Consider the following 24321-nt stretch of genomic DNA (forward strand, 5'->3'; position numbering starts at 1 on the left):
TAAGTAAAAGTACACAATTATTTTTTAATTTAACGATAAATACGGAGCCGAAGTAAACAATAGCACAGTAGCGCCCTCTCATCCCCAATTATTTCATACGCTACCATAATATACATTTGTACGTTAATATTTTCCAGGGTCCGGCTATGTTCCAAGAGGATATAATACATTTCTTACTTCCGGAGATATTACAAATTGTTGTGCGAGCGACAAATATTTTAAAGCCCTATTTGTATGTCTGTCCACGTTTTTTGGTATACATACTTTAATGTTTTAAATAATCGTCATAATATGTGCGAAGCAAATAATATATGTATATACATACATTTTTTTTTACAACAGGTACTGGATTTTCAACATACAAAGTTTATAATCCCGATGAATTTATAATACATTCAACCATTATTTTATACACTTCAATGTTTATGGTTTATACAATAGGTAGGAAGCATAGTTAATATTTTCTTCACTCTTCATTAATTGATAATGATTTTTCTTACTAATTACAGTTTTATTTATTCGTTACACTCTATGATTGTAATACATTGATAAGTATGAGTTAATCGGAAGTAATTTATTTCAGTGTTCCTATTGAAAATTTATATGACTAAATATAATTCAACTATGCGATATCACGGCCTTATCAACCAAGTGGAGGTAAATTGCCTTACATTTTATCGTAGGATCATATTAAACTAAACGATGGCAAATTACTTGTACATAAGATTGATCCACTTAGTAGTGCAGAAATCTGTTTGAATTGTTTGATTTTTTGTTTAAATTTATTATTTTATAAGCTTAGTTTATATTTGAATTGCATAGTATTTGTCGACAGGCGTATATGCAACAAAAACAATTTCCAACATTATTGAAAAAGCGTGTGTTCACTTTTTACACGTACAAATATGAAGGGAAATATTATAAGGAAGACGCTGCATTAGATTGTCTCTCAGGTATTTATCTAAGTATCTATTACCCTCAATTATTTACACATGGTTTACCGCCTCTATAACCTATAAGACCTGTTCAGTTAATCTTTCGAGTAATTACAGAATGATTTTTAATTATATATAACTAACTGTTTATAACCGTCATGAACCACCAGATCAACTTCGTCATGAGATTATAATGCACACATGCAACAAATTCATCCACGAAGTGAAGCTGCTTAAGGACCTGCCGGCAAACCAGATGGGCGAGCTGATGAGCTACCTCAAGCCGGAGACGTATCTCGCCAACGATTTGATACTGAGAGCCGGTGACATCGGCGACTGCATGTACTTCATCGCGTACGGGACTGTTGCGATTTACTCTTTGAAGGGAGCTGAGGTATACCATAGCAGCGTAGAGTAGGTATAATAGATTTTATATTTTTCAACTGACTTCAAAAAAAACCAGAGTTTATCATTATTATAGGCACTGGAGCTGGTTGATCGCCTGATGGTAAGCGCTATCTCCGCCCTTGAACATTTGGAGGGCGATTACAGACCTTTCCTTGGCAATCCATTTGTCCTCTAAAAATGGATTGCCGACTACAAATTGGAAAGGGATTAAGAAAGTATTGACTAGAGGAATATAAGAAAGGAGTGGAAAAGGTAAGGAAAAGAATATGGGCTTCCGGCTCCCCCACTCACCAAAGAAACACAGCAGTATGCTATTTCATGCCAGCCTTCTGTGGGGATGTGATAATGGCTCTATAATCGAAATCACATTTGTTTCTATAAAATCTTTGCTTATGGAAAGTTTTTTAAACAGATAGCACATTTAGAAGATGGTGATTATTTTGGAACTGTAGCGCTGCTGATGAAGGACTCAAAACGCATAACTACAGTAATAGCTGTGGAGATAACACACCTGTACCGCCTGGACGCTCCATACTTTAGGTATTCTTTCACAAAATTGCAGTATTAAATGTAACGGTTGAACTGACTTTAATAAATTTTAGCATACAAAGATTAAAACTTTAACGGGACTTATTAAGAGATCTCTAAGAGTACTGGTATCCTTACTGCACCGCCACAGTATATATTACACGTACAGAATAACGTCGTCGTCGGAACGTTAAATCGTTTAGTAGTGCTAAATTCAAAAACTTTATTTAAAACGTATTAGTTCAGAGAGCCTACTATAACATTAATAAATATATGGAAGATGACAATCCATGGAATATTGTCGCATCAGTTCATTGGCATCATTGTTATGTACATGTTACATATTATGTAGAATTAAAATGTAAAATTTATATTATTTTAGAGCAACTACAGAGTTTCTTGCCAGCTCTTCTCTGTAGAAACTGCCTTCCGAACCGGTGGTAAATGTTATAACTGTGTAATATGACGATCAAAAGTGCTTCTATAGGAAGTCTAGTTGAATGAATAAATGTTTGGAGTTTGAGTTTAAATATGGGAAAAAACGCATCTTTTGACATGGACATAAATCATGTATTCAATTAGGCGGTAGGGGGGACTGTATTTAAACACACATAGATTATGCTTGCAGTTACTATTATATAATTACTAAAACTCCCCTGTTTATAGCTCATTCAAAAGTGATTATAATTTTGCATTAAACGATCAAACAATAGAAATTAGTTTGGATAACTTTTTTAAATTCTATCTGAGTTGCTAAGGCTGTTAACAAATGTTCATTATCATATAGACATCAAGAACTTTATTTTAGGCACTACCTAATGTCCAATAAAACAATAAGAGAGAGGATTGAAACACTCTCATCCAAAAGAATGCATGAGAGTGTGGTGCAAGATGAGGAGTATAGACACCAGCAAGAAAAGAAACGAGAAGAAAATATCTTAACACATCGCGACTATCCAAATAGTCAATAAACAATAAGTATAATTCATTAAAACAGGCATACCAAAGAACAATAGGATTCTCATTAGCTCAAATGTTTTTTTTTTGTTCTAAGTGAGCAACCGAGAAGTGTTTTTCAGTGGAATTTGCTTTTCATTCTTTGTGATTTATTTAAGAAATAAATGCTGTACTAAGAGTTAAAATTTTTTATTTTTTCTTTTTTAAGACAGATTGAATATTAAAATAATGAACTAAAATTAAAATAACATGATGATTTTGTTTGCTGGGCATCAAATAAGTTGAAAAGTGCAGATTAATTTCATTGATTAAAAGTGAGGTCCCGTGTCCCCTAATGGGGTATGGGGCAGATTATGTTCATCTTTTTTGATTTTCTTTAGGGACAATTACATCTACTTGTCCCTTCAGCCTTCTGTGTCCTGCCAGACCGAGACATTTTTTTTGTGCGTCCCCACCGGAAATTGAACCCAGCACCCCTTGAGACAAACACTTTATAAGGACCATATCCTTGTCCTCTACAAATGGAATGCTGTCTTCTAATCTGACTTAAGGTCTGCAATTGGCCTTCCGCCTCTCCAAATGTTCATGGACGGTGGTAGCACTGACCATCAGGCGACCCACCAGCTTCATTGCCGACGACGACATAAAAGAAATAAAATAAATATAAACAATATCTTGGATAGTAATTTTTAATTAAACTTACAAAAATAACACAGATTTACAAACTAAGTATTCTGGGCATATTTTATCATAAATAAATGCATGTAGCTTATGGGCTTATACAGTTAAACATATATGCCCACCCATAACAATAGAAACAGTATGCCAAAACCGGAGAAGAGAGACGCGACCAGTGATAGAAGGAGCTCCTTAAAGAGATCTCTTGAGTTTTTTGTGCTAGTAACTTCATACACGAAGAACCACGCAGTGAAAAATATACCAATGCTCAATAGCAGAAGTGTAAGGTGAGGAAACACGGCTGGGTTTATTGGTGATACATGGCGAACCATTGACTCGATTTCCAACTAAAACATAATAAAAACAGATAAGGCCACAGGAACATCAATTAATAATTCATTTGGTTTTTATGAAACTTACACTCATTTTGCTAAAATATCACAATAAATCACCGGTCGGTAACCAAAAATCACCAGAAAACGTAGGTTTAATAATGTCAAAGTCAGAAACAAAACATGAACACGTCAGTCGATAAGTAACGTTTAGGAACCGTGTACTCGTATTATTATACTACTCTTTGCGTGTAGCCATATATTTAAAATAAATGTGATAATAAAAATGAAATGAAATACTTGCTATTATATTTTCGGCTAAAAATAACATCGAATATTATATTAATATATTATTGCTATTATATGAAGTTATAGCACGTTTAATAGTTCGGTACAAAGAACAGTATATTAATACGGGTACTAGTTCGGTAGCTGGCCAGAAAGAAATAATTCTTTTTTTTATCTTTTTCTTCATTCACTTGTCGTATTCAAAAATATAAATTGACGTCCTGTCTTACTATCATACTAATATTACAATTGCGAAAGTTTGTAAGGATGTGTGTTTGTTGATCTTTCACGCAAAAACTACTGAACCGATTGCAATGAAATGCAATTGAAATTTGGTACGTAGACAGCTGGACAACTGGAATAACATATAGGCAACTTTTTATCCCGATATTCCTACGGGATACGGACTTACGCGAGTGAAACCGCGGGGTGCAGCTAGTATTTTATAATTAAACGTTATCACCTCTATGCATCCATAAACTTATGCACCCAAAATACCTACAAAAAACGCTTGCTGCATACCTAAACAGCAACCTTGGTCTAATTATCTATAATTTTCTCGTAGCTTAAATCTTTCTGTATAAAAATTACGTGTCAAGTAGCTTGTAATACTGTGACTATAAACTGTATTTTTACTTATTTATATTTTTATATCTCATTGAATGTGTAGAAAACAAAAGCACCGGTTTACAGCTCAATGCTGCTCTGTGGTTATCATTTATGACTTATGACATATGTCATAAGTTATAACGTCAATGTCTCAAGAAGAAGAATAATAAAAAAACACTGTTTTTATTTTTGTTTAAAATTTTTCCTACTTTAATGATTAGAGTGATATGGTATTATAAATCCCACGAAGTTATTTAAGGCAAAATCTTATAAATGCACATTTTAATTTATTTTAAGTTTAAAATTTAAACCGATAAAATGGAATCGAAACCTAAAGAAAAAGTAATGTCTTATGAAGAGAAATCTGTAGGGTCCACTCCATTCTTTAAATGTGAAGCATGCCCATACATGGCCCTAGCTGAAGATGACATTAAATTTCATTTATTTACTGTTCATCCTGATTTAGCGAAAAGCAATGGTCTTGCAGATAATATTCAAATTCCTTGCCCTGGCTGCACTAATGTATTCGATGCAGAAGAGACCTTGAGAACGCACTTACGAAACCATCATAAAATGGGTATAAAAGATGTCAAAAAAATGATAAAAAGCCTCGTTCAAATAGCGCTAAAGAATGCAAAATTAAAGAAAGAAGTCCCCCAGAGCATAACTCCAGCAAGGCAGGATGTAGCCGATGTGAAAATCCCACAAGTTATAGAAATTGTTCCTGATGTATCAAACACAAACAGTGAACAATTACCTAGAACTGTTGCATTTATATCTGTAGATGAGTTAAACAAAATGAGTGTGCCTAATTTCGAAGAGATTGACCCTAAAGAAGTAATACAAGAAGCTAGTATAAATATTGTATACACAAATGATATATCAACCCAATATGTTAATGTTTCAAATTCCAATATATCCAGTTCACCTTGTAATATGATTCAAGTATCAAGTGTGACCCCCGATTTGATATCATCTATACAACCATGCGTAAATATGTCAGAAAACTTGTTGCCATCAAAAAAAGACGAACAAACACAGATAACAGATGAAACCATGCCTTATAAATATAAAGGAAGGAACGTGAATATGAATCCAGAGAAGAATGGTATATTGTGTTCAGTAAACAAATGTCACATACGTCTGAAAGATCCAAAGAATTTGTCATATCATAGGAAATGTCATCAGAATGGTAAGCTGCAGTGTCCTGAATGTGGGAAAGTCTTCCAAAATGTGGACCAGTGTCACACACACTTGTGGAAGATACATGATATTGATGTAGAATTGCCCACCTGTGTGGTGTGTGGATTCAAAACTTTCAAGAGGCACAGACTGCTCAATATTCATATGAAATGCCACGAAAATTTAAGAGGCTATATATGTAAGCATATTCCTAAAAAACATTATTAGTTATAAGTTGCATCACTTTATATATGCTTGATTTGTAATATAATATGTTGCTTAATTTGTTTTCATAAATTGTTATGTATTATTCAATTATTATTAGACACTAATCTAAAAGTCTAAGTAAAAGCTTTGATAAATATCTCTTAAAAAATGAATTCTCTAAATCTATCATACTCATATCTAAATTAATAAAAAATTGATAAGACATTTTTAATTTAAGGCTCAATATGTTACAAATCGTTTAAAAACCCCAACCAACTGTCAAAACATCGGCTAATCCACAAAACGGGGAATGCACACGAATGTCACATTTGCAAGCGACAATTCAACAGCCAGTCCCGTTTGAAGGCGCATGTAGCAGCCGTTCATGATAAGTTGAAGCCTTTTAAGTGCTGCCATTGTGACTACACTGCAGCTAGGAAGGAAGAACTCAAGTTGCATTTGCGATCACATACAGGTAAATGTGAAGGATGATTTTTGTCTGAGCTAATATGATGAAACATTAGTGTTTTTGTATATATGTTTGTATAGTTTTCACACAGAAACTATACAAACTTGTTATTCGTCATGTATGTCACTGTGTTATATAAGATATATATTGGGCGAAGCCAGGGCAAACCACTACATTGACAAATTTGTAATATCATTTGTAGTTGTACTTCACAACTTTTGTATGGACTTATTTTTATTGACAAGTTCGAACTCGTTCATTTGTTAACAAGACTTATAAACGCCTTTGCTGGTTGCATAGCCCTGGACTATTGATAAGACTCCACTAGGAATCAAATTCTGAAAATTTCGATAATATATGTACACCACGTGAGTGATAACGTTAGTTCTGCACTAACTCGAAATTTCAAGCTAAAAGTTTAATAAATTATTTGTAATGAAGTATTTCAAACAAATAAAACATGTGGTAAAGTCTATTTTCAAGGATTATTTTATTTTTACAGGCGATAAGCCGTATGCATGCGATCAATGCAGTTACCGCTCCGCAGATCACAACGCCATGCGCAGGCACAAGAAGGTCCATTCAAAAGATGTTGTATATAAATGTAAATACTGCCCATATAGTTCTATTCAATCCACTGTGTTCACTTCTCACATGATATCCAAACATCCCAACATAAACTCCAATGATATCCACTACTGTTCATATTGTCCATTCAAATCTGTCAATGAAGAGAAATATCTAATGCATCTCACGACGCATAGAGATAAAGAAGACATTCAAATGCTTGTTGAATTAACGAAAAATAAAAACAAACCCTCGTGGACGATACCAAGTGATGGATCGGAGAAAACGGATAAGGAAGACGGGAACAAAGATATAAGTATAGATAAAAACAAAGAATCTAGTCCAAAAACTGTAAATAAAATACCAATAGAAGTGTACGATTGTGACAGTCTTCCGGAGACACTGCCACAGGAATATCCAAAAAACTATTGCACAACGTCATCAAATTCGGATCAGTCGAATTTCAACAGCCAGGATATGGTCACAGATCTCAGCAAAGACGACAATAACTCGGATTGTCTCATATCAGAGAGCTCGAATGATACTATGCTAGATCGACACCAGTTTAATCCACAACATTCATTGCAAATGACATATGACACGACACAGTCGAACTTACATTATCTCAATACTTCGGTGTCAATGGAACAAACGCTTCTTCAAACGGCGCACGTAGACTCGCTCGCGACAAGTCACTCGCCAATCGTCAACAGCATAAGCAATAACATCATGGCCAACTTCCCGATAAGACTTCCTCCCGCACCGATATCTATGCGAAATAATATCACTTTGAAACCGGTTGATAAAATATCGCTTTCGATGCCAAAGATTACGGGACCCATCATAACACCTACCCAAATTCTGCCAGTACCCTCATCTAGTCATTCACCAATAAATATCACAAATGACAACGATGGTGTTCCCAGGAAAAAAGCGAAGATATCGGTCAAGAGTAATCTTATTCTAAAGGGACCAGATCAAGTCAATATGTTCCATTCCCAACAAAAAATGGCTTTCAAACAGTTGGAAGACAACGAGAGATATGGCTTAGGTGGTCCTGTGACATTCAACAATTTAATAACGACACAATTCATGCAGCTACCCCCAGAACCCGTTTTAAGCGAATCTCCAAATACGATAATGACGTACGCCCAAGAAAATATGCTCGGTGATTCGGCTACGACTCCTGTTGATTCCGAAATGGCGGACGACCCACAGATATTCTCATTTAATCAACAGATGAATGTCAGCTCCATGACAATGCTGCCACCGCCACAGAAAATTCAAACAAATGACCCTAGTTACATCAAATTAGAAGCGACCATTAAACAAAACACTCAGTCGCCAAGTCTGGAAAGGATGTGCAATGCTAACTTATTAAACAACCAAGCTCTGAGTAGAGAATATAAAGCATCGCCACCGTTAGAAGACATCCATAAAAACATGAGCGAAATTAAGAACGAAGTAAAATCCGATGCATTTTACACGATGCCTCTAAATAACTCGACTGCCAATCCGCCTATAATAGATCAGTACTTAATAGATAATATAATTCCGGAACAATATCCAGCGCATATGGATTTGTCTGCAGTAACCATGCCCGAATTACCCGACCACCAGAATGACGTCATAGAAATCGACGATAATTCAGATGACAACAAGTTGTTACCGCGTTTCGACATGAATTTCCCCTTAGAATCTCTTTACTTGATGCAAAATGATTTCCACTTCTTAGAGAATGATATTCAAATGAACAACAGTTCAGAAACAGTAAATGAAATGAATAGAATGGTAGCAGAAGTGCCTATAATTACCCAAAAGGAAAATTTAGATATGACGTCTAATGAGGTTAATAGTGATTTTCACAATTATATCCAAGGAAAGAAAGATCCGATGATGAACACGTCGGTGAGACCGACTAATAAAATAAATGTAAAGAATATAGAATTAATGAAAAATTGACTTGTTTATAAGTGTATATAGATGTGCAATTGTATAAATATAGTAAATCAAAAAGTATATTGAGTTAACTCTGTTGTAGACTTAAAAGTATTTTAAAATAAGTTAAACAATAAAAGACTGCTGTTTTGTTATATGGTGTTTCTATTATTTCACAATTCTTAGATTTTTCGGGGATGTATTCAATATTTCTGAACCCTTGGTCGATTAAACGGAGAATAGTTTTTTAAAAATAAGACATCTATATTCGACATTTTTATATTTTATTTTTACAATATATAGCGATGAAATCTTTACTATCACGAACCTCCTGTGCTGCATATAATTTCCATTCGTCATTTATATCTTCAAATGGTTTCGGATTTGTATGTACTCCATCCTTATCAGGGCCAATTATAATCAGAACGTTACCAGAAAAATGTTCCAAGTAATTGCTAAACGCATATCCATCATTAAAATAGCAGAATAGTAAGGCAGTGTTATAACAATTTTTCAAAGCCTCAATTGTATTGGTGTCTTTCTCTAACACAGGAGATGTGATAAGGAGATCGATAAATGTGGGCGGGGCGTATCTACATTTCCACCATGTACCATCTACTTCAATTCCAGAAACTGAGATGCCTGAAAATTCAAATAATACTGAACTTTATCTTTGTTTAATTTTGTTATTCTAAAAACTAATAAATAATGCCCATCAAAAGTGATCTGAAAACATTTTCAAATTCGAGATCATAGAACATCACAATTCTTAACGGCACAGGTAACATAATAATATACGTAACGATAAAGAGTTTAAACCTTACCCGTAGCACGATCAATCATCCACTCCAACAGGCCACTTCCACAGCCAACGCTCAATATTTTGCTACAATTAAGTTCTAACAATTTACATTTAATAAATTCAAAGTTTTCTTCACTTGGATACACCCATAACAACTTATTTTTCTCTGGATAATCATGATACTTTCGCGTTATAGTCTTCCAATCTCCTCTTTTATGCAAGTCCAAAACTTCATTGACAAAACTGTCTTCCATGTTCTCTTCTTATTGAAAATGATAAGACTAAAGACCTTTATATAGTTTTCAGTTGAAAACTATAGCGTATTCTTAGCATTGACACTGAAATGATACACTACACCTTGACGAAACGCGTGCGTCTGACTACCGATAGTGATAAATAGTTTTACAGGTATGGACTAGTCCGTATCGTTATCATATATAGCCAGCTTTATTTTGACTGTACCTTTGAGTATGACAGACTGCAGCAAGTAAAATAAAAGTAAACAAAAACGTTTACTACTAGGCTAAGCACATAAGTTCTCGTTGATATATGTACTAAAAGTAAGTTATAAAGCCAGTTAACACATGAAAACGAATTTGAGTTCTAAAGTACTGGGTGGATCTGGTACCCCTTGCATACAGCACGGTGCTTTTGTGAATTATATAATAAAAAAATAATCCTCAATAGTATATAAATCACCTTTGTCTTATGTATAATAAACTAATCACCTTATTAAAAATATTTGCTACCAAGTCTCGTCCTGGAAAGCTTTCACGTATACTTAATAACAGTTTTCTAGAAGTGTGTATTAAAACACAGAATATAAATATAATTCATAAAAAAAACGCTTCGGCCCTGTATTTTACTATTGTAGCAATAAAATTTGGCCACTGGCCAATATTGTTATGCCGGCTGATACTTTGAAATATATTTTAAATAAAATACACTACGTGGTATAGATAACATTTTTAATTTTTACATATATTTGTACATATATTCAGAATAAAGTCCCTTCAGATCAAAAAATGAATATATAAATATTTGTATAGTTTGGAGTGATGGCTATTTCCTTCCTAAATAAAAACTATAGTATATTATCAAATAAACAAACAGAATGATTACTGGCTTAGCTCACACAACTTTCACATTACATGGAATACAGAGAAAAGTTGTATCATAAATCAGGAAGGTTAATTGTTATAATTGGTTAAGACACTTCAAATAAAATACCAAACTAACTTAAAACATGTTTCTATATTTGTCTTCATTACAACTTGACTTCATTACAATTGCATAGGTTCGTGAGAACGACCAATGAAATATAGTACAATAGTAACATATTGCTTTTGTGTGCGTTAACACATATAACGCGTACACTGGACACACACAGCTATAAAACTTCGTTTAAAAACAAGAGTTACAACTACATCAATAAAGTGAACAGGTATGTTATACATTAGCTCACTGGGATATAATTTATACAAAAATAAAAATTAAATAGTTAAATTTCATATCAAATTCAAGTTTTTTACTTTATACAAATCAAAAATATATTTCATTTTAATATATCCAACCAATGATTTCGTCACGTGAGCGTTTAGTCTTTTTCCGATAATCGGCAATCAATTTTGAAACTGTACTTAAATTAACCTTGAGATCAAAACGCGTTAGAGATCACGATCTTCAGTCATGCATGGTGTTAGTCATGCTACAATCGAGTCTTACGAGGCGACGAAAAATAAGTGACGTGTCGCTGGAATTTCTGACCAAATATTCTTGGGAAAAGCTTATTAACCAATCGCATTCATCACCATGCGATTGTTGGCTTTTTGAGTTAACAACCTAAAAAAATAATGCATTTGAGAATTTTTTTATTAACATTTGCCGAGATAAGTATATAAAAAACTAAATACACTTATTTGAATCACCTCGTAGGACAACGGACGTATTTCATTCAAATTTAATTGATAATCTATAAATAATATTGTGACTATTTCGTTAAATAAGCCATTATATGTAACTTGGACTCTTACATGCCAATACATGGTAACATTCAATTGGTAAAAATTGCAATATACCTATAACAATTCATATCCAAATTTGCCGAAGAGATCAAATAATTTGGCTGATTTTTTTTTAATCTCACTCGTTACGTATACATAGACAACAGACGAAGGCATAGTACAGAAAGGTACCATAAGGGCAGACAATCCACAGACAAAAATTGACAGTTTAACTTTAATCTATCTATGCGGGAAAATTCAAGCGTGATTACTCGCTGCACATTGCAAAACAATTCAAGATAAGTTTTACTTATCTAGTAAATAGTGATGTCTCTATTTAAATGTGGAGTATCCAAATTTTTGACACCGAGGACTTGATTATCCAGGATATAGCAGTCCACCAATATATACAGTGGTCTATAATGCACCGTAAGGAAAATTATCAATATAATAATATATTCCCTGAAACATTATCCTAACTCCTACCTTTACATTAAAATGACCATACTATGTAAAATGTATGCATTTATATGGCGACATCAAAATTCCATTGACTAATCACAAAGTTGTCTATGTATATCAATTAGCCAATGATATGAAACACATAACTTACTCCTACAAAGCGTCTTTGACGCACATACAAACTAAACAATATAATATATAAAATTGTTGACTTGATCCATCAAACGTCTCATACAAAACCATATAAAAACTGTCTTTACATAACTTTATCCATAGAGAATATCTAGCTAAATATTTTTAAAATGGATTCACTTATTTCTCCTGTAATTTTTTACCTTATAAACATATAAATTTTGTAGAGTCAAATGAAACATTTCATCCAGACCGAAATTAATAATAATCGAACATCTTTGAAAAATCATCTATGTAATAAATTTTAAAAAATTTTCGATGTTTTTAAAATCATCACGTATAATTTAGCATAACATTCTCTACACTTGCACACCGAATCCAGTCTTACAATACCACATAGGCACCAACCACTCCTTCAGAGCAAACTACTGGCGTATTATATAACATGAGATCGACATAGCATACTGAAACTTAAAACTAATTATTAAGGGCCATTAGTTAGGGAAATATTCTATTTTTAATTAGAATAATGCCTTTTTTTTGTTTTTACTTTCAACAAAAAAAAAAAATCCTTTTAAACATAATATACTGAAACTTAAAACTAATTAAGGGCCATTAGTTAGGGAAATATTCTATTTTTAATTAGAATGATGCCCTTTTTTTGTTTTTACTTTCAACAAAAAAAAAATCCTTTTAAACATAATATATGTACATAACAGTTTGATAACGAACAAAATTGCCAATATATGTATGTTTTTTATTAATTTTTAACAAGTTTTCGTTGACGCAATACTAACTTAGTAAATTATAATTTAACATAACTTACTAACTTTATAACATGACTTTGTAAATTATAATTTTATTGAATTAAAATGGCACCTATAAAATAATTATTTCATCATCATCATCATCACCATTCCTTTTTGTTTCAATACACTATAAAGACCTCATGTACATTCATAAAATTATTTAAACAAAACTAGACAAGCATCACACTAAAGATATTTTTATGTATATGCGTATACATTCATTTATGTTTCATTATTTTATTCCACAATTTATTTTGGAAAATTAGTCTATTAGTTTTAGTAACATTCATTAATACACATATCCTAAAAACTTACGTTTGTATTGCTTCAACATATACATTAAATTAAAGAGTCCTATAAAAAAATTCATAAGCTTATAACTATTTTGTCTTTCTCATAATGTATATTATATAGAATATTATAATTAAAAAAAAAACAATGATAAGTTTACAATCAGAATTAAGTAATTAATTAAGGTGGTCAAATATAAAATGAGTTTGTAAGATGCACAGCAGTCCGTTTCTTAGCAGCCTTAACTTTACAATCTGTAAATATTAAATTATGACAATTACATTATAAATGTTTATATATAAATTAACTGAATATTTATATTTCCTTATTCTCAGAATGAACAAAAGAGTATATATAGTTGCATAATTTGGAATCCGTTACGTAATTTTCAGCTTTATAGCATTGAAATGTTTCATAAATGAGAAATTTTTTCGTGGGGTATCCCTTAGGCACATGAAACCGAAAGAGTAGAAGACTTATATACTTATATATGCTAAAACACTTACCAATTGATATCCTGCTCCATCTTTCGCCTCCAGTGCATCTTCGGATTCTGTATGACTTCATTTGGCTCCTTATCGATTTTCTCATACAATATTTTCTTGTAAATCTCGACGTTCTTTATTGGCGCCATAGTGATACTGTCCGGCAAGAACCCTCGCTTTACGTTCTGAAATTTCTCCTGGTCAATCGGCGGGAGCGGTATCGTGGCTTTCCTAATTTTATGAACATACTCATTCTCCGGGCTTGGCACTTTCTTCTCGACGTCCGCGTTCCGTTTCTCGACGATGACACTTTGCCGCGCGTTGTTCGCTTCTAGTATAGACAACTTGTCTATGACGTTTGACGTGACGTCATTGTTCTTATCTGTGGTTACGCTGATGTGTTTTTGGATGACGTCCTGCGGTAACGGCGGGAGGGGGTTGAGAATTTCCAGTTTAGTTTTCTCATTTTTCTCGTAAGCTTCGCGCGAGATGTCCGGTTGTAGGTCCGCGTCGCCGTTGGCCATCTTTTTGAGCGCGGTCTCGTCGCAATCCACGGCCGTGGCGGGCACGTACTTTGGGTGCGTGTTACGAATGTGCCTCTCTAGGTTGTCTTTTCGTCTAAAACGGCGGTCGCATAATTTACAGCGGTACGGTTTGGTATCTAAAAAATAAGTTTGATATTTAAATAAGAATGAAGGTTAATTTCCGCATGGTGAGTTCAAGCCGTAACTAAAAACAGATAGGGATGAAATATAGTTTGGAATGACAAACATTTTATGAACTACATATATTCTATTGTGTTATAGTGGTGATCATCATAAAAATAGAAAGAGTTTCAAATTAGAGAGAGTCAAATTTATACATTTTATTGCTTTCTAGTGTCCATCCTTTAATATAAGCGGTATGACAGCCCATGAATTATTTTATTTATTAAACAATTTTTATATTCATTCATTCATAATGAATATTTGATGACTTTAGATATTAATTTGTTTTAAAATCCTCATATTGACTGACCTGTGTGCACGGCGGCGTGTCTCCTCATATCCTTCCTCGAGTGAAAAGCTTGCGGGCAGCGGGGACACTGATGCTGGCGGCGGAGAGGCACCGCCACAACAACGCCCAAACTCACACCGGTGCCCGCAACCATAACCGTACCGGTACCCGCACCGGTTCCGTTACTCGCACCGTTATTGACAACCGCAACGGTACCCGCGTCGCCTCCCATTACGACATCTGTTTCGGTACCCGTACCCGTACCAGTACCAGACGCTGCACCGGCAGTGGCAACGGTGCCGTTGTTAGCGGTAGCGTTGTGTGTTAGCAGGTGCGTCTCAGCGTCGGGACGTGTTTCACTGATGTGCCCGCATACACTGCACGACCACCGTGACTCTGGGTAATTTAATTAAACTTATATACTTATTTACCATTTATATCAATTAAGGATTTATATTGGTGGATGCATATTGATGGATTCTGGATATGTTACGTTGAAATCTATACAAATAATATAATGTTGAAGAGTTTATTGAATTGATGAATATGTACGACGGACGTGGTCCCTAGGTAATATAGACTATAGATGTACCACCGGCGAAACCGAAAGAAAGTTGGTAAATATATAACTGTCGCGTAAAAAATCAAGAATAAAATAAAAGCAATAATTCTGTAATTGTAACAATATAGACAGATGAAATCAAAAGTTTATGACGATTTATTCATTACATTAGATACAATTTATAAAATGATCACACCTTTATGTTTGTCCATGTGTTTCCTATAATTGGAGCTGTCACGAAACTTCTGGCCGCACTCCTCGCAAGCGTACGGCCGCACCTCGGTGTGCGTCAATGTGTGCTTCCGGAGGGCGGTGGAGTTGTTGAATGATTTATTGCATTGAGTACAGGAAAACATTTTCTCTTCTGGAATGATTTGTATTAAAATTAATTAAAGATATGTGTTAATTTGTTATTGTGTAGTAATTTGTTGTAAATAATTTAGGCAAACTTGAAGCGTTCCAGTTTAATAAACATTTTTAAACAGAGTTATTCCAGTATGAGTAAAAGACGGTCAATACACCCCCTCCCCCCCTCCTCCCACTGTAATCAAGCCAGCATAAAAAAACGCTCGCTAGGCTATCAGGCTGTTTTGGCCCTGGAGCCCCCTTCACTGGGTGCGAGATTGTTGTATGTAATTAAACCCATCCGAAACCCCCCCCCCGAAATAAAATTTCTAACTAAACCCGTGGGTGAAATAGAAATACGCAAGGCAATAAATTACGATACAAACACAACAGATAAAAAGGTAACGAAATATACAACAGCACAACGTACTCGTATGTTTCAACTTGTGCCTCTTCAGTTTGGACATCTGTATGAAGCTCATGTTACAAACGTCGCACGAGTGCGTCCTCTCGTTGCGGTGCACCCGCATGTGGTACTTGTAGTGGGATTGCGTGGCGAAACTCTGATGAAAGAACATAAAAGGCTCATTTAGGTGTGCCACCCGTATACAGTGTGCAGTATGTACAAATGTGTTTGATTAAGTCAAGATAAATGTAATTAAAAAACAAAAAAAAAACGTGTTTTACAATCTCTCGATATCCTACTATCCTACTAATATTATAAATGCGAAAGTTTGTAAGGATGTGTGTGTATGTGTTTGTTGCTCTTTCACGCAAAAACTACTGAACCGATTGCAATGAAATTTGGTATGTAGACAGCTGGACAACTGGAAAAACTTATAGGCAACTTTTTATGCCGATATTCCTACTGGTCATGTCCAGAGGAAAGTGGATGCAATATGTGTGTTAGTTATAATTATAGATGTGATGTGCAAGATAACTTCTGTGGCAGGTTGTTTGGCAAGAATATATAATTTATTATATATAATATATTGGTCACGGGGAGACTCTCCGTGACCACGCTCGCTGTAAAGTGTTCGAAACGTCGGGTTAATAATATAATGAATAAATCGCGTTTAAAATCCGTTGAAAAGTTTTTAATTTCTAAATGTATAATACTCGCGTGAAACCAAACACAAGAAAATACTAAGAATATATAATATTGACACAAAATCATCATACCTGTTTACAATCTGAGCACTGGAAGGGCTTCCGTTGTCCATTGCAATATGCATGGTAGGATACATGCGTGCGGGATTGAAATTTCTTCTTGCACAATGTACAAATGTAGGACCTGACTCCATTTGCATCTAAAAAAGTTTAGAATATTAAAATGTATTGATATTCTATACATCAAGTTAATAACATTTTCAAGAAGGTTTTGCAATCAAGAGTATGTCATTCATACTTTTACATAGTGTATGTACTTAAAAAAAACAAATTATATTGATTCAATTGTATAACAAATTTTTAATGATTTTAAATGTAACAAATCTTATTCAGTCAACATTTTTATGTGTAGATTGTATTCTATTGGGTGCTTGTTACTCCTAAATAAACAATAATTTATTATTATTATCCACATTATACTCCATTACCACTACAGAGGGTACAATATCCAGTAGTTTGGTTACAGATCCAACTTGCAACTTTTTAGAGTTTTAATGTGTCGTGGGACACCAGCCACAGCCTGTCCATGAGTATAGAGAAGCAGCCTTGGGCTTATTATTCTCTATGTATGTATATATATAACTTTCTCATGACAAAATGTTGGTTCTCTAATACTTCTCCGAAACATTTGGAACTATTTGTATAAAATTTAGTGTGCATAGAGGGTATGTCTGGGAATTGGCCAACATCTATTTTTCATAACCCTAAATGATAAAAGTAGGGCAGCACAGGGTTTGCCGGGTCAGCTAGTTATTGTAAAAAATAGTTAAGCCATAATATTCTATAACTTTCATATAATAATAGCCATTTCTTTACTTAGAATTATTAATTTGACATTGGAATTTTATGAAAATGATATAACAACATGGCATAGAATCAATCCTATTCTGAAACACAGCAGAATGCTATGTTTCAGAATACGATTGTGGTACTTCCCCAGTGTGAGTGTGTGTGTCCACATACAAAAATCACACAGTATAATTAACTTACTATCAATCACATTATTTCCAGATTCTGTAACTACATCATGTTTGATATGGAGATTATTTAAGTTTATTATATATATGCATATAAATGCTTGCTCACCTGTTTCAACTTTTATGTGTGTTGTTTCTGGTTTAATTTTCTTAGTTTCCTCCAATTCTGTCAGCTCCACCTCCAATGGCAATTGTGCCTTTAATTCTTCTTGGGATGTGTTGTTATCCACACTGGTATTCTCTTTTTGAACACCATTGCTATCGGAGCAAGCATTGCATCCAGATTTTTCTTGCAGCAGGCAATTCATGCATTTTACATGGCCACATCTTTCAGTGACCAGGCGATTATCTGTTTGGTTTATGGCGTTTTTGTTGTGGCAGTTAACACAAATTTGGGTGTTCATTGTGTAAAATGACTAAGTTATGAAAATAAAAATCAGCACATAAATAAACATAATTTGGTTGTACTCTTGTACAGATCACGAGAAACTTTATAAAAATTTATAGTTTATATATGTGGATATAAATGGATAATTCATTGTATTCATGTTTAAAAGAATTATGTGGATATTGCTTCTATTGGATAGAAAAAGTAAATATATACAAATTGAGATGCTCAAATGTCAGTCAAAATAAAGTCATTGTTTAGCAATAATTATAAACTTCTGTTACTATAAACACACAAGTATATTAGAGAAATATGGCTAATATTTTTTTATATTTATTTGACTTGTTTTTGCAGATTTATGGCTTAAACACTTGAAAACTTCATGAACTTCATAGTGCGAGCTCGCGAGATATATTTTGGACGCCAAGTGACATTTTAGCTTCAGTTCATTAACTTTTTAGTTATTGCGTCTGGATTGTGTAGGTAGCTATACCACTACAAGCACTTACAGGTAAAAATATTTTTGTCATGCTAAGTTTACTTTTCAAAGGCTTTTTAAATAAAGTAATAAAAAAACAATAGCTTTCGTAATAAAAATTACGCCTTATACTTTGCATAATTTTTAAACTGATTCGGCTAGTCATCGACAAAAATATTTATCATCTGTATTTATTTAGTTGTCATCCGATATTTAATTTTGCTTGTACGCCTAAAAGCGTTTTTTTATAAAAATAACTAGTTTATAGTTTTTAATTATAATTTAAACATGGTGAGAGTCTTATTAAATATTCGTAAATACTCAAAAACATGATTTATTGTTTGAAATCTTTGTGTGGGTGTTATATAGACGATTCCCTATATGTAACCTCAAAACGGTTTTTGTTTTCAGGATGTCTTTTTAATGATTAGGCGAAAAAAGTTAACCATCTTCACAGATGCAAAGGATACTACGACTGTACTAGAACTGAAAAAAATGATTGAAGGTGCGTAGGTATTGTAATACTATAGAATAAATCTATTTTTAGTAGCAAGACATTGTCTGACGCTTAAATCGCGTATTACACGGTGTTTTTTTCGTCATGCATCACAGAGAAATGTTTTTAATTTGCTCATAATTCCAAAGATAATGTATTGAAGCACATAGTTGCATTTTATTAAGCCCAACTCATAAAATATTATGTTATGACTAATGTTTTTGCCATATACTGCTATACATTTGTGTCAACACTTATTTTAGCTCTATAATATTTGTACAGATTCAGAAATTTATTGTTTTTCTAGGTATTCTGAAAGTGGCACCGCCCAGTCAAATGTTATTCAATAAGGACAGCCAGTTGATGGAGGATGAAAAGACCTTAGCTGAATATGGTTTGACCTCTGTGACAGCCAAAGCACAATGCCCTGCTCCTATTGGACTTGCTCTAAGGTTCATAATTTTTTATTACAGTTATAAAAACCTAAATAATGTATAGGTAAATTTTAATTGTTTACAGTCAGGAATTGAAACATATGATGAGTATGATTTCATGTTCTGTTGTTTATGGTAATTTAATAAAGATCTGTTGGTAGGTTATAATTTTTAAATGTTATATTTGATATATTTTTTATCAAGAGGCAATAAGTTTTTTGAATGATATTTCACCTATATTTTAATTTGATTTGGAATAATGCTTAATTTAAATTGAAGGAATTAAAACATTATTTTTATTATTCACTAATTGTTGAATAATATGGTCAATGTCCAGTAAATTTGTGTTGATAAGATAAGTCTAATCTAGACCATATACATTGATAATAATTAATTTCTTCTATCCTAAGAAAAAAAGACAGGTATATATCATATATAATCATTCATGTAATTTATGATTACATATAGATATATTTTTCATTTTTTGTCATAGTATCAACTTTCTTCTTATTCATTGAAATTAAACAAAATTTGAACAACCATACAAAATAAGTGCTTTATTTATGTTTGGTTATGAGTCATGAGTGGCATTTTAACAGACTGGTTAACACATCATATTAAAATGACAGCCATGATCACCATAGAAAATAAAAAAACCTTGCTAGTACTGTTTTTACAAATTGACAAGTTGTTAATGCATAAAAACCGGAGGTAAGTGTACACATAAATTGAAGCTAATGATTTTGTAGTGATACTTGCCTTAAGGTGAATATCTAAAATTAGTTTTTTCATAATCAATTATGTACTGTAACAGTTATATTCACTTTAACTTTTATATTCCAAACTATACTAATAGTTACAACACACTTACAGCAAAGCTTAGCCAAGTAAGAATGATAAGTTTATGATATAAAGAAGGAAAAAAAACACAATTTTTCTACAGATTACAAACTAGCAGGATAGATAGATAGTGAACAAGTAAATTGTCTTTGCAACAAGTAGAATTGCATTCATTAGAATCACCATTTTATTCCAGGAAAGAAAATGGTGAATTTGAAGCCCTGGATCTAACCCCATACTCCTCCCCTCCAGATCTGCCAGACGTCATGAAGTCCCAGGAGACAAATGGACAGGAACAAGTGAGTGTAAAGTTTTATTCAGTCATAACATATGACATCCAACTCTCACTACATGTGGAAACCTAATTACTGCACTGGATGTATTGTGTATCTGTATATATATCTTAGATTTAGATTATTTTATCCCATCTTTGCAGCCAAGGAATGTCACAAATATTTTATGAAACCTTCACATTCAACCGGCAAGCTGCAGACCTAGCACAATAAAAAAAGATTATTGCTATGTATTCAGTCTGCTAATTGAAGCATATATATGTCTCCAGCATTGCATATTATATTTCGTATTATTATATTATACTAGCTGCGGTTTCACCCACGTAAGTCCGTATCCCATAAGAATATTGGGATAAAAAGTTGCCTATATGTTATTCCAGTTATCCAGCTATTTAGTAGTTTTTGCGTGAAAGAGTAACAAACACTCATCTTTACAAACTTTCGCATTTGTAATATTAGTAGGATAGGATATTAATTATCTCTGATTATGAGAACCAGCGATGGTAATTAATTTATAGTGGCAATATGGCAATATATATTTATTTGGACAATTTTTTTAATCTGTTTTGACATGGAAATTGTTGAAGACAGTGTGTCTTTATTGCATTTCAGATGGATCAGCATTAAGCGGCAAAACGACCACTCGCATTTGTGATACAACCGTCATCTTAGTATCATATCCTGCACTTTGGAGACCACAGATAATAATAATGGTGTTCAAATATTTTTGAACTTGGCAACCCCATATGTGTCACCAAAGTTTAAGGTTAACAGCAAGACAATGAGTCTTAATCTGTGCCCTATTTCGGCACTTAATCAAGGTTCAATTGCATTTTGAAGCTTTTGTTTAACTTCAATTAATGTTTGAGCAAATAATCATAATTTTTTATGAAAATCGATTATTTGTGTTAACCTCCATAGTTACGCTAATAAAACGCTTACTATCTCTTACGATTTTTCCATGGCTACATTTAAAGCACATATAGAGAAAATACAACATCTGTCAATATTGATAGATATGTTTAATATCATTGATTGTTTAAATCCAACAACACTGCTTTTGTTACAAATTTATCTTTATCATTTCATTTCGATTATTTATTGTTATTGTACCGTTGGTGATGATTTTATTTTGGCTAAATTTGTATCAGGGTACACATTTATGAATTAACAAGTGTGGTGTGAAGTATGTGACAAAACTTTATGGTATTGTTGCCGTTACATTTCATGTATGAAAACCTCAAAAGTTCAGCAAAACTGCGTGAAACAACGAATACATTAATGATCCACATTACTGTAATTCATAATTGAAATGTGCAGCCTGCTCAAAAATAGTCCTATTTTAGTATTTCATTTAATTAATTTTGTGGTGGAAACATCGAAAATTCAAATGCCACATTAACATTTTATTAACTACATAAACATTCAACTAACGTATAACAGTCTGGTGGAATACGTTTCGTATATTTATTGCGTCTAGATATTACGTGTGTATCGTAGATGTCACAATTTTCACTAAAACTTGCGTGTTCTTAGCTTTTTATGTCACTTTCAAAATTGTGTACTAATATGGTTATAGGTTTACACTTTAAGTATCACTTCATTCTCATGAATATCCCAAAGCGGGATTAAGTAATCATTACGTGTAGTTATTTCGATGTTTTAAATAATTAACATGTCGTACATTAAGTATTTATTCATATGGCAACATTTTTGGCCATACACCGAACGAGAATCTAATATTGTTTTTGTTTTTTTTATATTGGAGCAGGCCTTTAATGTAACACGTTATCCAAATGATATAAATTTCAAATTAAACGACAAATTTAGTACGACTTTTGACTTGAAAAACTTTAGTACTATTTTGAAAGTCAGTAATACTAGGTACTAATTTAAGTTAAATACTATAAAATCTCAAGTCTTCGTTTCAAATAATACTAAAGTTTTTAAGCATGTCTGACTGCCATTAAAGAGAATTAGTCAATCTTAGTCGATGGATACATTGGCATCGGATGTGCAATCTACGGTTTTGTGGTTATTCTATTAAAATTAATATGGTATTTAACTAATGATAGAATAGGATGGTCTATAGATAATAGTTAAATTGATAGGGTAAATAGGGGCTTTTTATATTCTTGGATCCACAACATTTCTTCTATATTGTGAACCTACCACAAGGTTTTAATTATAATATTGCTCCATTGTTTATGGTTTACACGTGGATATATCACCTCATGCATTGTATCATACTGTATTATTAGTTAGGCGAACGTGAAGTTAACGAGAAAGCCCAAAAAATCGCTAAGGGGATTCAACCTGTGGTAGGTGCTCAATGTATAGTGACTAGTTCCTCGACATTGACGGTTGCTAATTATTTTTCATTTATCGATTTATTTTGTAACAATTTCTTCTATTATATCTTTTTATTAAAACACGTAAATGAGGTTCTTTATGTTTTTATTTTGAGAGCAGTTGGTAATATATTTTATGGGCTCATTTATCATAATAATATTTAACATCGCTGCTCTTAATCTTAATATCTAACGTTATTTGTGAAGTTTTCATTTTGCACAATGCAGCCCTTTTAAACAAACGCATTGAAATGTACATTTTGAGATGAAATTTTTTATTTCTTTATTATTAAAGATACTACTGCTCAGCTTTATCTCGATATTGCATTCAACGACTGTAACTTCATGTATTTGAAAATTATAAACGCGATTCATTTAATAGTTGATAACCAATAAAAAAATTTCTTTATTTTCATTGGTGCATAATTTAATCAACGTTTAGTTTAAACCTGCACATTTGTTACCAAATTCCTGTCTATCTAAAGTCGTAGTATTAAGTTTTATTGCACTATAATAGGTTTATATTCTAATAATTATTGAAGAAATTCTATTCATTAAAGTGAGCTTAATATAGATTTTTTCGAAAGCCTTCGGAGATTCACTTTTGTTTTTCATTCGTAGTCCTTATTGTGATGTAAGTACACAGCAATAATCGTAATGACAATTTTATGTAGCAGTTTAGTTGGAACATTAAGGTTTTGGAAATGACATGTGAACAAACAATAGGGCAAGAGACTTGTGTAAATTAGATTAGTTTCATATGCAAGTATGGGATATTTCAAGAACCAGCAGGAAATAAAGCTGTTTTGATTTGTTTTGTAGTATTTTTATTTGTCAATAACCCTTAATTCCTAAGGTACATAAATCTATATGAATAATATTAAGCTGAAGAGTTTGTTCGATTATTTG

General features: G+C 33.0%; 6 protein-coding genes across 6 annotated transcripts in view; 3 read left to right on the forward strand and 3 right to left on the reverse strand.

Annotated features, from left to right (window-relative positions):
* Positions 1-2842, forward strand: part of LOC119839437 (potassium/sodium hyperpolarization-activated cyclic nucleotide-gated channel 2-like) — a 6455-nt gene extending 3613 nt beyond the window's left edge. Inside the window, exons 5-11 of the mRNA XM_038365701.1 lie at positions 138-254; positions 343-441; positions 584-657; positions 836-953; positions 1106-1329; positions 1756-1883; positions 2680-2842. Of these exons, the coding sequence (XP_038221629.1) occupies positions 138-254; positions 343-441; positions 584-657; positions 836-953; positions 1106-1329; positions 1756-1883; positions 2680-2842 (923 nt within the window). The remainder of the gene's footprint in view (positions 1-137; positions 255-342; positions 442-583; positions 658-835; positions 954-1105; positions 1330-1755; positions 1884-2679) is intronic.
* Positions 2843-3501: 659 nt separating this feature from the next.
* On the reverse strand, positions 3502-4083 carry LOC119836993 (transmembrane protein 258). The gene is made up of 2 exons (XM_038362474.1): positions 3927-4083; positions 3502-3853 (listed from the first exon to the last, which is right to left on the reverse strand). The coding sequence occupies exons 1-2, from the start codon at positions 3930-3932 to the stop codon at positions 3614-3616; spliced, it is 246 nt and encodes an 81-aa protein (XP_038218402.1). The 5' UTR covers positions 3933-4083; the 3' UTR covers positions 3502-3613.
* An 807-nt stretch (positions 4084-4890) lies between these two features.
* LOC119838376 lies at positions 4891-9239 on the forward strand. Its single transcript, XM_038364311.1, has 3 exons — positions 4891-6116; positions 6363-6599; positions 7096-9239. The coding sequence occupies exons 1-3, from the start codon at positions 5054-5056 to the stop codon at positions 9120-9122; spliced, it is 3327 nt and encodes a 1108-aa protein (XP_038220239.1). The 5' UTR covers positions 4891-5053; the 3' UTR covers positions 9123-9239.
* A 136-nt stretch (positions 9240-9375) lies between these two features.
* LOC119839438 lies at positions 9376-10262 on the reverse strand. The gene is made up of 2 exons (XM_038365702.1): positions 9923-10262; positions 9376-9740 (listed from the first exon to the last, which is right to left on the reverse strand). The coding sequence occupies exons 1-2, from the start codon at positions 10152-10154 to the stop codon at positions 9376-9378; spliced, it is 597 nt and encodes a 198-aa protein (XP_038221630.1). The 5' UTR covers positions 10155-10262.
* Positions 10263-13241: 2979 nt separating this feature from the next.
* On the reverse strand, positions 13242-18942 carry LOC119839475 (zinc finger protein 530). Its single transcript, XM_038365747.1, has 7 exons — positions 18242-18942; positions 17168-17295; positions 16416-16548; positions 15837-16004; positions 15100-15474; positions 14104-14743; positions 13242-13851 (listed from the first exon to the last, which is right to left on the reverse strand). Coding segments are annotated over exons 1-7 (1740 nt in total). The 5' UTR covers positions 18537-18942; the 3' UTR covers positions 13242-13850.
* Positions 18943-19228: 286 nt separating this feature from the next.
* Positions 19229-24229, forward strand: LOC119836869 (elongin-B). The gene is made up of 5 exons (XM_038362314.1): positions 19229-19289; positions 19410-19503; positions 19802-19946; positions 20965-21067; positions 21674-24229. The coding sequence occupies exons 1-5, from the start codon at positions 19287-19289 to the stop codon at positions 21686-21688; spliced, it is 360 nt and encodes a 119-aa protein (XP_038218242.1). The 5' UTR covers positions 19229-19286; the 3' UTR covers positions 21689-24229.
* Positions 24230-24321: the final 92 nt, after the last annotated feature.

The sequence above is a fragment of the Zerene cesonia genome, chromosome 3 (assembly GCF_012273895.1).
Source record: "Zerene cesonia ecotype Mississippi chromosome 3, Zerene_cesonia_1.1, whole genome shotgun sequence".
In the NCBI taxonomy this organism is placed as follows: Eukaryota; Metazoa; Arthropoda; class Insecta; order Lepidoptera; family Pieridae; genus Zerene; species Zerene cesonia.

Excerpts from the sequence above, each read along its gene's own strand:
- LOC119838376 (XM_038364311.1), top strand. The coding sequence starts at position 5,054 with ATGGAATCGAAACCTAAAGAAAAAGTAATGTCTTATGAAGAGAAATCT. Across the intron at positions 6,117-6,362 it reads AAATTTAAGAGGCTATATAT|GCTCAATATGTTACAAATCG; the intron begins GTAAGCATATTC and ends TTTTAATTTAAG. Across the intron at positions 6,600-7,095 it reads GCATTTGCGATCACATACAG|GCGATAAGCCGTATGCATGC; the intron begins GTAAATGTGAAG and ends TTATTTTTACAG.
- LOC119839438 (XM_038365702.1), bottom strand. The coding sequence starts at position 10,154 with ATGGAAGACAGTTTTGTCAATGAAGTTTTGGACTTGCATAAAAGAGGA. Across the intron at positions 9,741-9,922 it reads GATGATTGATCGTGCTACGG|GCATCTCAGTTTCTGGAATT; the intron begins GTAAGGTTTAAA and ends TTGAATTTTCAG.
- LOC119839475 (XM_038365747.1), bottom strand. The coding sequence starts at position 18,536 with ATGAACACCCAAATTTGTGTTAACTGCCACAACAAAAACGCCATAAAC. Across the intron at positions 16,549-17,167 it reads AGTGCTCAGATTGTAAACAG|AGTTTCGCCACGCAATCCCA; the intron begins GTATGATGATTT and ends TTCTTTCATCAG. Across the intron at positions 16,005-16,415 it reads GCACAAGTTGAAACATACGA|AAGAGAAAATGTTTTCCTGT; the intron begins GTACGTTGTGCT and ends AAATCATTCCAG.
- LOC119836869 (XM_038362314.1), top strand. Across the intron at positions 19,504-19,801 it reads ACTGAAAAAAATGATTGAAG|GTATTCTGAAAGTGGCACCG; the intron begins GTGCGTAGGTAT and ends TTGTTTTTCTAG. Across the intron at positions 19,947-20,964 it reads CCTATTGGACTTGCTCTAAG|GAAAGAAAATGGTGAATTTG; the intron begins GTTCATAATTTT and ends ATTTTATTCCAG.